At 45.4% G+C, this 16,844-nt stretch overlaps 1 protein-coding gene and 1 pseudogene across 4 annotated transcripts; one reads left to right on the top strand and one right to left on the bottom strand.

Annotated features, from left to right (window-relative positions):
• Positions 1-1,827: 1,827 nt before the first annotated feature.
• On the bottom strand, positions 1,828-3,591 carry LOC136464964 (uncharacterized; annotated as a pseudogene).
• A 6,242-nt stretch (positions 3,592-9,833) lies between these two features.
• Positions 9,834-16,381, top strand: LOC136462392 (uncharacterized). 4 transcript variants are annotated; one of them, XR_010760707.1, is made up of 10 exons: positions 9,834-10,137; positions 12,583-12,654; positions 12,755-12,848; positions 13,316-14,106; positions 14,219-14,333; positions 14,860-14,955; positions 15,053-15,143; positions 15,433-15,527; positions 15,820-15,912; positions 16,053-16,381. XR_010760707.1 is itself a non-coding variant. In XM_066461494.1 (8 exons), the coding sequence occupies exons 2-7, from the start codon at positions 12,593-12,595 to the stop codon at positions 15,134-15,136; spliced, it is 1,242 nt and encodes a 413-aa protein (XP_066317591.1). In that variant the 5' UTR covers positions 9,834-10,137; positions 12,583-12,592; the 3' UTR covers positions 15,137-15,143; positions 15,820-16,381. The 4 variants fall into 4 exon arrangements, 1 of the variants encoding a protein (XP_066317591.1); XR_010760706.1 differs by having other exon boundaries at positions 15,820-15,916; XR_010760708.1 differs by lacking the exon at positions 15,433-15,527 and having other exon boundaries at positions 15,820-15,916.
• Positions 16,382-16,844: the final 463 nt, after the last annotated feature.

Below are 16,844 nucleotides of genomic sequence, written 5' to 3'. Positions count from 1 at the left end.
CCACAAAACCTGTCGGCTGAACGCAGTAGACTGTCTCTGTGAGAGTACCATGCAAGAACGCATTCTTCACATCCAGTTGGTGAATAGGCCAGTCTTGAGAAAGAGCCAGAGAGAGAACCACACGGACTATCGCAGGCTTGACCACCGGACTGAAAGTCTCATCATAATCAATACCAGGCCGCTGTGTGAAACCCCTGAGAACCCAACGAGCCTTGTAGCGATCAAGAGAACCATCTGCGTGCAGTTTGTGACGAAAAATCCACTTGCCCGTAACCATATTAACACCAGGAGGTCGTGGCACAAGACTCCAGGTGTCATTGGCGATCAATGCATCGAACTCAGCTTGCATAGCAGCACGCCAATGTGGATCAGGCAGGGCATCACGGATAGAGCAAGGCAGTGGTGACATGGCCACAGTGTGGAGATTCAGGCGATCCACAGGCTGGGCGATGCCGGCTTTGCCGCGCGTGCGCATGGGATGTGCATTGTCGACGGGGGCGATGGAGACTGGCCGAGTGGCCATTGTGCGGCCGGTGGCGGTGGTGCTGCTGGCAGCGGCCCACGCAGGATGCACGGGGGCAGCAGCACCGGGGCTCCCAGGTGGCGAGGCAGGCTGGGCGCTACTGGTAGCAGCCTGTGCGGGTGACACAGGGGCAGCAGCGCCGCTGGGGCCAGGCGATGCGCCGGGCGTCGCCGGTCCAGTGCCCGTCCAAGTGGGGGAGGAGGGCACCGGCACAGGGGACAGCTCACGATGTGACGCCAGGCTGGCTGGTGTACCTGCATGCACAAACGAAGCTCCAGGAACCGGAGCGGTAAGATCATCCTCATCAAGAAGGAAGTCCAAGGCGGAGGATGCCATGGGCGTGGTAGACATATTTGCGAAAGGGAAGGAGGATTCGTCAAAAATGACATGGCGAGAAATAAGAATGCGGTTCGACTGAAGCTCCAGACACCGGTAGCCTTTGTGTTCGGAGGAGTAACCGAGGAACACACATAGAGAGGAGCGGGGTGCAAGTTTGTGAGGTGCTGTGGCGGACATGTTAGGGTAACAAGCACACCCAAAAACTTTGAGATGGTCGTAGGAGGGTTGGGTGGAATAGAGGTGGGTGTAGGGAGTCGAGAAAGCGAGAGTTTTGGTGGGGAGCCGGTTAACTAGGTAGGTGGCGGTGTGAAGTGCCTCGACCCAGTAGACCGGAGGAAGGCTTGCCTAAAAAAGAAGAGAACGCAGAATATTGTTAAGTGTGCGGAGAGAGCGTTCGGCTTTTCCATTTTGCTGGGAAGTGTATGGACACGACATGCGAAGTGCAATACCGTGGGAGAGAAAGAACGTGCGGGCTGCAGAATTGTCAAATTCGCGGCCATTGTCGCACTGGACGCTCTTGATGGTGGTGCCGAACTGAGTGTGAACATATGCGAAAAAATTGGAAAGAGTGGAAAACGTCTCGGATTTTTTACGGAGGGGAAAAGTCCAAATGTAATGGGAACAATCATCCAAAATAACAAGATAATATTTGTACCCAGACACACTGACAATAGGAGATGTCCAGAGATCACAGTGTATCAAATCAAAATTATTAAGAGCTCGAGAGCTAGAGGTCCCAAACGGAAGTCGTGTGTGCCGACCGAACTGGCACGCATGACATATGTGGTGGAGATCATCTTTATTGCAGGAGATAACACTGGAGCTAATGAGTTTGAACATTGCTTCACGCCCAAGATGGCCGAGACGCCGATGCCAAAGTGAGGTAGGTGCTGCGATGAAGGCGGTGGTGCTGGTGGTGGGTGGGAAGAACGGGTAGAGGTCGCCAGAGCTATTGCACCTGGCGATCACGGTCCTGGTGTGTAGGTCCTTCACAGAAAGGCCAAACGGATCAAATTCAATAGAACAGTTGTTATCGGTGGTAAAACGGCGAATGGAAATCAGGTTCTTAATTATATGTGGGGAAATTAAAATATCATTAAGAACAAGATTACGATGCAGAAATGAAAAAGTGTGTGATCCAGTGGCAGTGACGGGAAGGAGTGCACCATTCCCAACAACGATAGATGAAGGTGTAAGTGATGAAGGGGATGAAACGGAGGAGAGTGTACCAGCATCCGCAATCATGTGAGAGCCAGCACCCGAGTCAGCATACCATTCGGATGGTGGTGGCGGGGTGAGCGACATCGTGTTGAAGGACTGCACCAATGAGTCCTGGTTCCATGCACCGCCATGAGTGGGGTTCTAGGGCGCCAGTGCAGGCACTTGATAGTGCGCTGGGTGCCCCTGGAACGTCGGTGTTGAGGGCGCAGCTCCCCTGTAGCTGTACGTGGATGGTGCAGTATAGCCGTATCCGCCGGGAACGCCGCCAAATGGGCCGCCATACTGAGGAAAGGCGGTGAAGGCCTGCTGTGGCGGTGGTGGGTGGCCATATGGCCACATCTGCAGGGAGCCAGTCTAGGGCTGACTGAAGGAAGGGTGCGCCCCTGGTGGTGCGTGACCCTGGGCACCGGACGACGCAACACCGCCAGGAGGTTGCTGCCAGCCGCGGCCGCCACGACCACGGCGACGGCCGTTGGAGCGCTGCCCGCCGTTGCCACTGGGCGCCCCAGGGGGGCGTTGTGGAGCCATCTGGTTCCCCTGGCGCGGCGCGTTGGAGAGTGCGGGCGGGCCAGACACGGCCGGCTGCTGCGGCGTCGTGACGAGGAGCGCAGGTGGTGAAGGAGGCCGGGCGTCGATCTCCAGCTCCTCCAGCAGGAGATGGGTACGTGCCTCAGCAAACGTCGGGAAGGGGCGGTGCATCTTGAGGATCGACACCATGTGTCAGAATTTTCCGCTCAGGCCACGGAGCAGGGTGAGGACCATCTGACGATCGTCGATAGGATCGCCGAACTCGGCGAGAGACGCCGCCATTGTCTCAAGGCGTCGACAGAAGTCGGTGATCGACAGGGAGTCTTGACGGAGGTTGCGGAATTGCGTCTCGAGGAGGAGGGCACGAGACTCCTTCTGCCCAAGAAACTCATCCTCGAGATAGCACCACGCCTCCCGCGCGAGGCGCTGCCGGATCATGAGCGACTGCTGCAAGTCGCCGGAGACGGTGCCGTAGATCCATGTCAGCACGGCGCAGTCCGCCTGGAGCCAGGCAGGGCGCTCGGGAAGTGTCTCATCCTTGAGGACGTGATGGGTCAGCGCGTACTTGCCGAGGACGGTGAGGAACATCCCACGCCACTTGGTGTAGGTGTTCGTGGCCTTGTCGAGGATGACGGGGATGAGTGCCTTCACGTTGACGACGGCGGTGGCCTAAGCCCAGATGGCCTCGTGGGCGGCTTCAAATTTGTCGAGGGCGTCGTTGCGGAGACGGGCTTCCTCGTCCTTGCGTGCCTGCTCGGTACGGGCGGCCTCCTCAGCGAGGCGACGCTCGTCGGCGGCCTTGGCCGCAGCAGCCGCGGCGGCGGCATCATCGTCATCCGGCATGGCGGGCACAAGGGGACCGGACCGGTGGACGAGGCCGACGAGAGCACGATCAGCAACGCGGGGCGGGTGATCGCGATGGTCACGATCGGCGACCGAGTGATGCGGGCGATCGGGACTGGAGGATCAACGGCCGCGCGGGCATGCAATTACGTTCCTGGTGGTGGTGTACTTGCATGCAAGGGGCGATCGGGACTAGTTGGGATCAGCGGCCGCGCGTGCATGCGAGGGGCAGGGCAGGGCGGGCGATCAATGGCGCGGCGATCGGCTCAGCAGCGCTCCGGGCGAGTGGATCGGCGGCAGGAGCGGCGAGGAGGACCGGCGGCGCGCAGACTAAGGTTGCGGAAGAGTAGCGGATCGTAACCGATTTGATACCATGAAAGTGTAGGAAGATTGATATATTCCAAGTATGTTTACAGGAGTACATATATAGCAGCCATGGGTGGCATGCAAGCCTACCACTAAGGCACAATTACAGCCACAATTACATGCCTAATTATAGTAGTCTAACAGTCTTGTTAGAAAATCTTTGAGTGAGAAATTCGGCTTCATGGGGAAATTAAGAAGAGTTGTGGGTAAGCTTGTTTAAGGATGCGGCCACACCAAAGGTCTTCCTAGAAAAGAACAGTTTCTCCTTGGCCAGGGTCGCAGAAAGTTATCATTCTAAAAGAATAAATCAGTTTGATTATGCCTCTCCACCAAAATGATCCAACTGGTGTTCTACCTTGAGGTGGGTTCCCTTTTCTGTAAAGGCATTTCCATGTTAGCTAGGTGAACCCAGGGATGTCGACATGATTATAGAACTTGTGGAGCTCTGAGATTAATAACGCTAGGACTTCTTATTCTGTTGGTCTTGTAGGTTGTAGCTTTGGAATCCTTGTAGTACCCCTCATTTACATGTGAATTTTTTTTATTTAAACAACGGGGGGGGGGGGGGGGGGGGGGGGGGTTGCTGAGGGGCCCCACCTGAATAATTTCCATTGATTCCGGACAAGCCGGGAAATGGTTGGAGGCGTGCTCCTTTAGGTTTGGTACAAGCCATTGGTCAAAGGGGAACAATGAAGCTAGAGAGAGGGAGCGGTTGTTACATAGAAAACAAATTGCTCCAACAGTTTGTTAGAGGTCGAAGCCTGGTGAGGAAACAGTGTCGCCAAAGCTCAGTCTTCCTTGCACGCAATCATCAAGCGAGCCAGGTTGGTTGCTCTTTCTGAACACCACGGCATTTCTGTGTTTCCTGAGATGCTAGCAGACATGAGCTGCATGTGGTATATCGCATGTTATATTGATAATTTATAATGGTTATTAACTACCGTCAACAGCAGTTCCGTGGCCATGAAACTCTAATACTCTTTCTCTTTCTTGATACATGTAAAATGGTAATTTTTGCTGACATGTCACCTCATTTAATTTCCGTGAAACTCCTATGACATTCCATTGAGACTGGCCTTAGATAGGCTATCATAGGCAACCGATGGGACTATACAGGTATCTGCTGAGCATCTGACAGCATATTCAAGAGGTCTTGTCATAGAGAAATTTGAGCATATTTGCTGCGGCAATATTAAAAGGCTACCTACAAATCTTATTGGCTATCTATGGAGGCGTACAAATATACTACACCACAGTACCACTACAACTACCCTAAGGTACAACTTGCAAATGCATCTTATGATCCTAATAGTTATTTTGCAAGTCATATAAATTCTCATGTTGGTGTTGCTAGTCATAATGATACTAGATATGTTGCATCGGCTAATACTATTATTAATGCTCCTCATCATACACATCATAATTATGAATATTATGGTCAAGAGCCAATGTCAATTGTAAATTCTTCGAGTTTTGATGCTACTAGCAACATACAACATGTAAATCTTTATTCATCGGCTATAAGTTTACAATATGTGGTTTCACCACAATGACATGCCGATGAATAAGAGAATTGGCTATGACAATGCTAATTATTTAGCCAATTGCTCTCAAAATTTAGCACCACATGCCAATATTCCTATTCATAATTCGGCTTCTTATGTTACTCTCAACTCAAGCCGAATTAATAAAAATTCAGCAAGTTATGCTAATGGTCATAGTCATGATTTGGCTTCATATGTTGCTTCTAATTCGAGCTGAATCAATAAAAGGTGGATACGTACCTACCTTGAGACTATTAGCAAGAGGCCGATCACGTATGAGTCATCGACCATGAGTATGAAAAAAGAAGGTTTCCTATTTGTACAGCAAGTAAAGGTCGAGTTGATTCAGATGTAAGCGAATGTTCGACTATCAAAGCTGAACAACACAATATCCTTTTGGAATCAATCACATCTCGAGAATCAAGTCTTGCTATAGAAAAGTATGGGAAGCGCATGAAACCGACTAGACTTGATTTTTCAGAAGCTAAAGGGGGTGTATATTTATCTAGTAATTTCTACATCGTTGATGGAGATCAAGCCCCTACAAGCAAGAAAGGAGGGTTGCCTGCTTGCTCAAAATCAGCTGAGCCGACTGCTGCCTGCCCTGAATCGGCTAGGCTAACTATCCCTGCTAGTACCCAAGCCGGCCTAGCTAACTTCCAGTCGGCTAAGCCGACTTTCTTGGTTCCTACAGCTGACGATGCGTCTTCGAATGATTCGACACCTATTGTTGATCGTTCTCTAGAGATGAAGAGCAACACCATTCAAATCAAAGATATGCACTTCTCCGACACAATCAACAAGGTAGTAAACATAAATATTTTGCTCAAATTCCTTTTCGGTCATACTATTTTAATTTCTGCATCTATTAGAGATATCCTTGCTAGTAGTTGTAAAAGACCGATTGAGAATGATATTTTATTTGTTGATGATAAAACAAATTCAGATTCTATCGACCAACATATGATGCCATATGGCAAGGCCGATAGTGCTAATTTATCAAAGTTGAGACTTTCCAAAAGAAATTGCAAAGGTGTGGCTAAATGGATTGATATTAACTCTGATCCCTTTGTTTGCCTAACTTTAAAGCCGACTCCACAAAAGAATCGGCTGAAGAAATCAAAGTACACCTTTGACTTTACTTTTTGTGATCATGTCTTTGATATATTGCTCAAGAATAATTTTATTAGAATCATTGATCATAATACTTTGCCATCTATTCAAAACTTAGAAGACCTTAAATATTACAAGTGGCATAACTCATCTGACCACAATACTTCTAATTGCAATATGTTTCGTCAAGTGATCTAATCGGCCATTGATAAATGACGATTGAGATTTTCTAAACCTCAATAAATGGACCAGTTGGATTCAATTGGTCTTGGTGGCAAACAGGTTTCGAATCGGTTTGCATTAGCCGATACCCTCAAAGCTCAAGACTCAAATACCCAAGAGAGAGATGTGGAGCCCTCAAGTGTAGACAAGGTTGTTGTTCATGAATTGCAAATAGAGATATTCTAGAGGACAACAAAAGTATCATAATTCCAGAAAACACTGGGCGGCAGGTGAAATCTCTCCAACCTAAGCAAAGGTCGATTGATCCCATTGAGCAAGGGGGATCGTCTAAAGATCCTCCATTAAAGCATGTCTGTCAAGACGAGGAGAAAAGGGTGGATGCTCACATAGCTATTGGAGGTAAAGGCCGTGACAAGCAAAAGAGTAGAAGTCCAAAGCTTAGCTTCTAGGAACTTCTAGCTAAATATACGAAGGAAGCAGAAATGAATGTCACTAATCAACCAAGAAAGGTCCCATCATCATGATTGCCTTGAAAGCACAAATCTCAAGAGAGAAATTGGCAAAGGAATAGATCACACGCAGTAACAACATATTCTCCTTTTGAGCAACCAATTCCTACATCATATTGACCACAACCCACTAATTTTCATCCTAATCCACCATAGGGATGATTTGATCAACATGCACATATTCTATCATACTTTAGGCCACAATATGTAGAGTATGCAGCTCCTAGACATTCAGGGAGATCATCATCTTATAAATACCGTTTTGATCAAAATTGGTCTGGAGTTCAACCTAAGAAGAAAGTGGTAAAACAAGTTTACCGCGTGAAGTATGATGGCCGAAAGAAGAGTGAAGATCTGAATGCAACTATTGAAAAGCCGATTACATTGTTGAAAAATCTAGCTATTGATGGCAAAGAAGAAAATAAGTTGCAAAAGCTTAGTGCACATAAACTAAAAGAAAAAGGCTTGGCGTGGGTTCTAAAAGGAGTGTTCAAGCTTAGAAGGATGATGCTCAAGCAAGTGGTGCAACAAAGGCGAAGGAAAGGAGATTCAAGAAATATTTGCTAAATTGGGGGTTTGCATCAAATCATCAAAATTATTGGTCATGGCATCATCCATATTCTATGCTTATGCCGATGTGGAATTCATCTCTCGGTACGCATGGTTACCCCTCAGCTCCTTATTTTGATCCTTAGTATGGGTCTTTATATTATAGAGGGATGCCAGTTATTTTGCTTATCAATGATTTCTATTTTAAAAGCTAAAGTATTGTATTTCGGCTATGCATACTCATGTGTATGAATTCATATGGCTGATATTTTATTATCGCCCTTAGCGTAAAATATAGCCAATGAATACTTATAACCATCGTACTATAACTCCATAAAATTATTTCGATGGCTTCAAGACCCAACCCAGAGGAATGATACATGTACGACTGAAAAATTTGACCGAGCTAATTATTGTCTTTAGCACAGAATATATATGGCTCAGTGACCATGTGTATTTATGTAATCTATATAGCACAACCGATCATAAAAATCATATAAGAGCATCTCTAAAAGTCTTTTTAAAATTTACTCTCTAAACTATTATTTGGAGAGTCGTTTAACTAACAATCGATTTCTATACCTTTGTGTTATCTAATAATTTTTTATATCTTGTACGTAATCTAGAGAGTCATCCCCATTCTTTATCTTTGGCTAGCAAAAAATCCAAAATAAGGATATCTATATTTGAAGATCCAATTAAGGAGACTGTTAGAGGGTATTCTTTAACAAAATCTCTATTCCTATCCTATAAATTAAATTAGAAAGGACTAGCAAACATGTCTGTGTGTTGCAATAGTATCCAATATGTAGTGAGTTGTAGCACGGGTCATGAGTTTTAGTAAAAAATTAAATTAACTTAGTAGTAAAAATCTTTATTTGTTAAGGAGTCAAAGATTAAAATGGATGTGATCTCTTATTTATTGTTTGTTTTACTCTTATTATATTTATTAGAACACGAAAAAACCAGATGGATAAAACAATGAAAACAAGATTAGAAAAGTCGAGCTATTGTCAAAAACATCCATGAGAAAAAAAACCAGAGCATATACTTAAAGTCAAATAGAAAACAGTCATGACAAAAATTAGAATATACTCTAGAAAATAGCCACCGAAAAAACCCAGAACATATTCGGAGCCAAGTGAAAAGCGTACAAATGAACGTAAAGCAACACGTACTCAGAGCGAGTAAAAACGGACAAACTTGAAAAAAGTGAAAAAAAAACAAAAAGAAACTAAACAAAGAAATTCTACCCTTCTTTTCTCTTTATTAGATTTATATTCTTATATTTTTGCATTTGGATTAAGAATCCTATTTCGGTTACTCAGAGTTGGAGAAATATAATTGGATTAAGATTCTTAGTTGTCCATATTATTATATTTTTCTTATTTGGATTAAGATTCCTATTCACCCAAAATCGGAGAAATATAATTGGATTAGAATTCCTAGTTATATAAAAAGAAGGGTTATAGGTGGTTTTCCATATTCACAAAGTTAGTTAAGGGATGGCCAAATCAAAAAATAGGTAGAGAGAATTTTTGCCTCTTTATTATATATATATATATATATATATATATATATATATATATATATATATATATATATATATATACATATATATATATTTTGCAGATGCTCTAATGAAACTGTGCGTTAAGACCTGCCTCGATTACTGAACCTCCTCAAATATGCGTGCGGCCCGCATAAGGTTTGGGTGGGCCGAAATCGGACCTAGTATTTAGTTCGAACTTGGAATCCCTTGTTTGGATGTGTTTGGTTTGAGGAATGAGGTGGTCTATTTTCTTCTCACTCCTCATTTTTTTATTTGGTTTATGAAATAGAATGAGATGATCTATCACCACCTTATTTCTCACAAGCTAATAACTAGTATATCGTGGAATGAGTTGATTCAACTAAAATTCATGTGATGAGTTCACCGAGTATGGATTTTTTCTTTTCTTTTGAGAATCTCATGAATCCTGGACTTTTTTTTTTTGAGGGGAACAAAGCATGGATGGCTGTAGAAACAAAACAGAACAGGCCCATACGTCTCAGCTTGTGAGCCCAATCGTCCTGGCCTCATATCCCCCTTAGGCCCATCAACAAGCCGCGCTGCTCTCGTCTCGTCGGCCGGCTCCCTCGCGTTCTCTCCGTTTCTGCCTTCCTCGCCCACCGCCGCGAAAAGCAGTAAAGCACGCAAAGACCCCGCCCCCCAATTCCAATCTCGCCGCCGGCGCTCCGCTTCGCACCGCCAGGAGCAGCCTGTCCTCCATCCGATTGACTTTTTCTCCGCGGCTTCAATCCCTGAGCCCCTGGAGCCGCCTCGATCCGGACTCGCCCGCGTTGCGTTGAGTTGGGGAACGAACGTCTCCGTCTCCGTTGCTCCCCCTGCTAGCATCATCAGTTGTCGCTGGAATTGGTATGCGTCTTTCTCGATCGACTCTCCTCAAATCCTATCTATCCGCGCGCGTGTCTTCCTTTCTACAGAGTATTCTGCTTTTGCAACTTCATGACTGCGGCTTGTGATGGACGAAAACGTAATCATCATTATTCGTTATATAAACGGATATATTGCTATGCTACTTCATCATGCTTCGAATAGAGACCTAACCTGCTAGGCATATCTGCTACTAATATAAGCATATTCAATCTAGTTATTATGAGAAATACATTCCAACAGCTACAGAAACATCACTGTTCTTATTCTAAGCAGATTTAATAACTGTACAAGTGTCCCGCTCATGTTCACCACTATTCTGGCTTCATGCATGTATACCTGGCCATGCAGCCCGCGGGCTCATGGCCCGGCCCGTGGCCGGCAATTTGGCCTGGCCCAAGCACGGAACGGCCCGGTGGCCATCAGGCCCGGGCCGGCCCGGCCCGATGGACCAGGACGTGCCTGGGCCGCCACCTAGGCCCGCGGCACGGCACGGGCACGGCTTGGTGAAAGAGGCGGCCCGGTGCCTTCAACGGCTAGTGAGGCAGGCCGCAGGCAGCCCAGCCCACGAAGCCGCCTCCCCCGCGGCCGTATATATGCTGCCCCCCCCCCCCCCCCCCCCCCCCGATCCCTAACCCTAATCCCACTCCACTCCCGCCGCTCGCAGTCGCAGTCGTCTCGTCTCGATCCGCCGCCTGGAGCTCGTCGCCGCTCGCCTTGAGCTCGCCGGCCCTGCTCCGGTGACCTCGTCGCCGCTCGTCCACCTCGACTTGAGTTCGCTAACCATCTCCTCCCTCCTCTCCCTTCCTATCCCCTCTTCCCCCCTCCTCCGGTGTACCATGTGAGTTCGTCGTGTCTGTCCTTCCGCCGCCGCTCGCCGTCGTTCTAACTGTTGTCTGTCTCCTCCTCTGACTGCCTCCCTGGCCTCTTTTCTGGCACTGGGCTCCGGTGGCGCAGGTTAGGGTTAACCCTAACCCTAACCTTAGATCTGTGTTGTGTCTGTCCATCTTTCACTCACTCACTGACTCACCCCTGTTCTTCTATTTTGTCCTCTGTTCTTCGTAGGTTGGTGGTGCCTGACGCCGCGTCTTCCTCCTCTGGAGGCGCCATGGCTAGGCCGCCAGCGCCAGCGTCCACCGTTGAGGGACGGTGTTGGAGCTGGAGGTCAGGGCCGGGGCCGGCCGTCCGGCCCTTCATCGGCTGGGGTCCGGCCCTTCATCGGCTGGGGTCACCATGCCGGTGGCGCCAGCGTCCACCGTTGAGGGACGGTGTTGAATCTGTGAGCTTTTGTGAAAATGGTGATGAAAATGATGGAATCTTGTTCAAAACTGGTGAAAATGAAGAAGTGGTTCAAACACTCGGTGAAAATCTGGTGAAAATGAGATGTTTTTTGGTTGTCGGTCTGTGGGCCGGCACGGCACGGGGAAAATGGCCGTGCCCAACGGGCGGCACGGCACGGTCAGACGGCCCACGGGCCGTGCCATGGGCCGTAGGCCAGGCACGAAGCCCGTGGAGGCACGGCACGGCAGGCACGACTGCCCGTCGAGGCAAGACCCCCATCGGGCCGGCACGGCCCGTTGGCCATCTATACATGCATGATACACCTCGATTGTGTATTTGGCACTCGCATCTAAGTCTAATGACACTGATTGTTCACAATTAGTTCAACAATGATTGTTCACTATGAGCTAATTGTGAACAATCAGTGTCATTAGACTTAGATGCGAGTGCATGCAATAGGTGGCCTCTCCAAATTTGGTAGTGCTGGCACAAGCCAAGTGCTAGTGCTAATCCTAGCATAGGATCTGTGGGCTGTGGCTACCAGCCACAATCACAAGAGAGAACTGACATTAGGATTTCCTGTAACTCAAGTTTTAGACTTTCACAATATTAATTTGTATTATTATTTATATTTATTTATTAAAAAATAGTAAAACGTATCCACATATCATGTTTTCTAGAAAATTGCCGTATCCGCGTATCCGTATCCTTCCTATACCGATACTATCCGTATCCGTGCTGCATAGACTATGAGTTTATAAGATCTTCAATACTAACAACTAACTAAAACTGTAAGGAAAAACACCGTTTCCAGTTAAGCTCTGTGCAATGCTCGTACCTGAGATGTTTTTCAGGTCCGGTCCAATGTCCCCATCACATCTGCACATTATATATAATAGTACAGCTTGACAATTTCCTTCCCTCTTTCATTGCTCATGGCATCACCAATATATCTTTGTTCAAGTCTGTGTAGGAGATTGATCCTGATACCTCTCATAACTGCTGCATTTATTTAACTTTTCAAAGAGAGATTAATATGCCTCTACTCGCCAAAGGGTTATTACACCATGTGTCCATGTGTGATGTTAATATTTGGCTCCTACTTCTGTGCCTGATGCTTTTTTCCCCATTGTTTTTCAACTGTAGGAGTATTCCTATGGAGACGATCTCATGCTGTCCCATCTGCAATATACAAGTTCTCACGGTTGAGCTGGAATGGTAATGGCGGATTCTTCTCCATGCTTCTGCAATTGAGCGTGTCCTCTCTTCTTTTTTTTCTCCCCTGGCATTATACACAACATACCACTATCTTTTGTAGGCATGCCAATAGCCACTTTGATGATGATCAACTCCAAAGGGACATGGAATTAGCACATCAGATGGCAATTGCTGAATCAAGTACAAATACCATGGTAATAATCTTGCTTTGGCTTCTTTTTCTCACATTGTTTTAATTATAGTAGGTGTAGATCATGGTTCATTTCAATAATTGAAAGGTTTTCTCTGCATAGCACTTGCTGAATCTAGTACAGATACCATGGAAATTCTGCTCACAAGTTTCTCTCTTTCATAAGAATAAAATAGGCATGGATCATTATTCATTTCTGTAGTACAATTTCTGTGTGTGTGTGTGTGTGGGGGGGGGGGGGGGGGGGGGGGGGGGGGGGGGTGTAGGGCGCCTTACAATGTTTACATGCATTGTTTGAAATTGTTGCTGTTAAAACCTTCATCAGAGATATGCTTCGACTTGAGCAGAAAGTGAAATACTGTTCTAATTGTCCTGGTTTGTGATCCACTAGTCCATAAACGCCTTGTACTTGATGTTTTGCATTCCTTGTTTTGGCAGAGTTATAATTCAGCTGATCTTTTTTTTTTCCAGAATGACCCAAAACGTTATAGTGGATCACTCACTAGTGACTCTAATACTCTAGGGGCCACATCGAGTCATAGTGGATACTCGCGCCATCACAGTGAGCTATTGGAGGAACAAATCTCTTGCTTGGTCAGAGCACAAATTCAAAGCGAAGTTCAAGAAGTTGAAGGCGGTATTATGAGCTTGTTGAGGAGCTGCTTGGAGTCAGAAGATGGTCCCTCGACAAGTATGATATCATGCTATATTGACCATCATCAGAGTCTTTCATCAGAAGATAAGGGGTGGGGATGTGGATGGAGAAATATTCAGATGCTGAGCTCTCATCTATTGAAGCAAAGGCCAGAAGCTAGAGAAGTATTATTTGGTGGTTCTGGATTTGTTCCTGACATCCCTTCACTCCAGAGGTGGCTTGAGATTGCTTGGGACAAAAATTTTGATACGATTGGCTCCAGCCACTTTCATAACGAAGTTTATGGTGCCAAGAAGTGGATAGGGGCTGCAGAATGTGCTACCCTCTTCCGCTCGTTTGGCCTCCGTGCAAGGATTGTAGATTTTGATAGCACAGAATCATCTGACCTCCAAAGTAAGAATGGAAGCCGTGCAGCGAGTCAAGTACGAGGGCCTATGGACAAGTTCTTAGTAAAGAATAACTCTCCAAAATCATCGTCTGAACTTTGTCGAGAGGATGCTGAAAGTATGAGAGGCCAACAGGCCCTTGTTGACTGGGTTTGGAACTACTTTGCCAGTGGGCGCTCTGATAGATTAGCCACACAGCGTGTCACTGTCAGCAATAAAACGTAAGATCTTCTAAGTCTCCCTTTTGAGAAATGTTCTATCGCATAATCTGAAATGCTTACAGTATCTAGAAATAACTTTGTTATAGACTAACTAAAGAGGTGCCATTCACAGTCCACTGTATTTTCAACATCAAGGTCATTCAAGGACAATAGTTGGGATTCAAAAGAAAATGGGTCATCGTGGATTTCAAGAACAATACACCCTTTTGATTTTAGATCCTGGCCATGTAAGTTACAGTTATCATTCATTTTATTGGTCTAAACTATTTTCCCTTTATTGTCAGTTACTCCTAGTTGTTATTTAGTCTCACATTCTATTTGAAGCTCAGCTTATGGTGTAAGTTGGTTGGTTTCAAAGCTCAGCGAGTATTGTGCTATTTGATTTTTTGTTCTTCATGCTTTTTGCTGAACAATCACTTTGAGGACCACCAACATAAACTGAACATCTGGTGTCTAACTCGGCGTGCATGTATGTTTAACCCTATAGAAAATCTTGAGGCCCTCTTGCTTCTCATGTGAATGGACTCTTGTGGTATTGATTGAGAAAGCAGCAGCTTAGATGCCAAAAGCACCTGTCCACATTCGTTGTAACAAGTCATTGTTTTGATGTGTTGCAACATATTGTGGATTATATTTTCTTTGCTTCGGTTCCTTATTTTGTATGCATACCCCATTTTGAAACTTCTAGAATAGACTTTGAATTGCTGTTTCTCTGTCAGTACGCCATTCAAATGTTTTCCCTTAATGCCACAGAGAACTGCAGATCTTGAAAGGTCTCTAAGAAGCAAAAAAGGATGGCAGCGTCTGGTGAAGAGAGGTGTCCACACGCTCAGGAAGCCACAGTATCAGGTACATCAAATGGCCCAAAGTACATGAAATTAAGAAGGCTCAGATGAATTTGTACATCTATATAATACATTATCTGGTGTACATGTCATGTCATCAGTTGTGTTATGTGGATCCTGGAATTGCTAATTCAGAAGAGATGGAGCAACTGAAGATTATTGCTGGTATACTAGTCAGGTTTTAGGTTCCTGGTAAGTATGAAAACTAACCCTGTCTTTCTTTGTTTATATATGTTAACAGTATAGACACATTGGGTAATTTAGATCACTACTCATCTTGTTATCCATTGTTCAGATATACAACAAAAACAAAATGAACAATTCAATTATCAGAAATTGTGGCTAACTAATTATTGGTTTTCATACCACTGTTTTATTGATGCCTTTGTCAGTTACTTTGACCTAGCTCAATGCTGTATTTGTGCTGTATTACCTTGATGTTCTGAAGCATGTTTCTCCGTATTTCTTATTCGTTCAACAGCAAACAGGATGAACTGGTTGAAGAAGCAAGAACATCTAATACATTGTCAAACTGTGTGTTGTACGAATGGCACTGCAAGGATGGCCTTGCAGAAAGTATGATATATTTTTTCCCCTGTGTCCGTATGTTTCGAAGAAATACATGAAAATTCTTTAAGTCTTAGTCGACGTTTGTTCAGCGTCTTGAATATTTCACAGTTGACAGTACCCTCTCTCAGGCCTTTTTTTTAATCAGAAAATTGAATGTAGTTCAAGACATAAATGGCAATCTAATATTCAGTGTGGTCCTAACAAGACATGCTTGACTCATGCGAAATGCTAAGCCAAGCTTGCTGCTTAACTATTGTTTGCAGAATCTTTGACACGGCCTGACTGATTGTTATTGCAGACAATCTGCTGTTGTTTGGACGACCTTTGAAGAACCCTGACTGCTTTCATACTGAACCTGCCAGTTGATGGTGGTTGCATCTGAATCCGTGGTGTAGGTAAACGAAACATAACTTGATGTTGCTATCTTATGGGGCCAAGTTACTAGAGCCCGGTACAGTCACCTGTGTTCAAGCGGAGAATCAAGTATTTGTGCATATAACATCCTGCGCCTAATCTTTTGTTATGCATCAGATGCCGCGCACTCAGCTCAGTTGACTAGAATATTGACTCAAGGATTATATTCTGCATGGAGTTGGAATCTGGAAATGGTTGAAGTTGCTTTCAGTTACAGCAGGATCGGGTTCCTAAAACAAGCAGATTTCTGTGAAAGTGGTCAGTTCATCGGACATCATATGATAGATTAACAGCGAATTTTGTAGGTGCCGTGCTCCCCTGTAATCATACCTCAAAAACTAAAGGGCAAAGGAGTCACGGTGGCGCTAAACTATGCTGAGCAGAGCGTCTTCAACCCACTGTCACATGGTGAAAACGTTGTCGGTCAATATAATTCAGCTGTGGCACATGTTTTTCAACTTTCTCAATAGGTAGACACACGATGCATACCTTCATCTTCTTTGACAGTTCATCCCAGTACTTGACATACTCATCAGTTTCATAGCAGCTAAAAGTTGAGCGCTACTTTTCCCAATCAGGATACTCGTCAAAATCATGCCATATCCAAATGAGAGAAGCAATATGCGTGACTTAAAGGAACAATAGCCTGTTCGGGAGGCCGTATTGTATCGTGGATTATTTACTGCTGGCTGGTTTGGTGTGAGAGAAAAACACGGTTCCCGACTGGAAATTTACGATCGTTTACGAGCAAGCGAACAGGCTAGCATGGACTTAGTACTAGCACAATACAAACATGGAAAGAAAATGAGCATTCAACCTTTTGATGTGACTCAATATATACTTTGACTCACATATATACTGCTCAAATGAAAATCCATGTGATCACGTTTTCAGAAACATACATACATA

Source organism: Miscanthus floridulus, chromosome 7 (assembly GCF_019320115.1).
Source record: "Miscanthus floridulus cultivar M001 chromosome 7, ASM1932011v1, whole genome shotgun sequence".
Classification (NCBI taxonomy): domain Eukaryota; kingdom Viridiplantae; phylum Streptophyta; class Magnoliopsida; order Poales; family Poaceae; genus Miscanthus; species Miscanthus floridulus.
Note: the sequence above shows the minus strand (reverse complement) of the source record. Positions and strands in the feature narration are given on the sequence as shown.

Bases quoted from the DNA above. Each gene is read 5' to 3' on its own strand.
- LOC136462392 (XM_066461494.1), top strand. From the start codon at position 12,593: ATGGAGACGATCTCATGCTGTCCCATCTGCAATATACAAGTTCTCACG. The intron at 12,655-12,754 runs GTAATGGCGGAT...TATCTTTTGTAG, and splicing joins CTCACGGTTGAGCTGGAATG to GCATGCCAATAGCCACTTTG. The intron at 12,849-13,315 runs GTAATAATCTTG...TTTTTTTTCCAG, and splicing joins AATCAAGTACAAATACCATG to AATGACCCAAAACGTTATAG.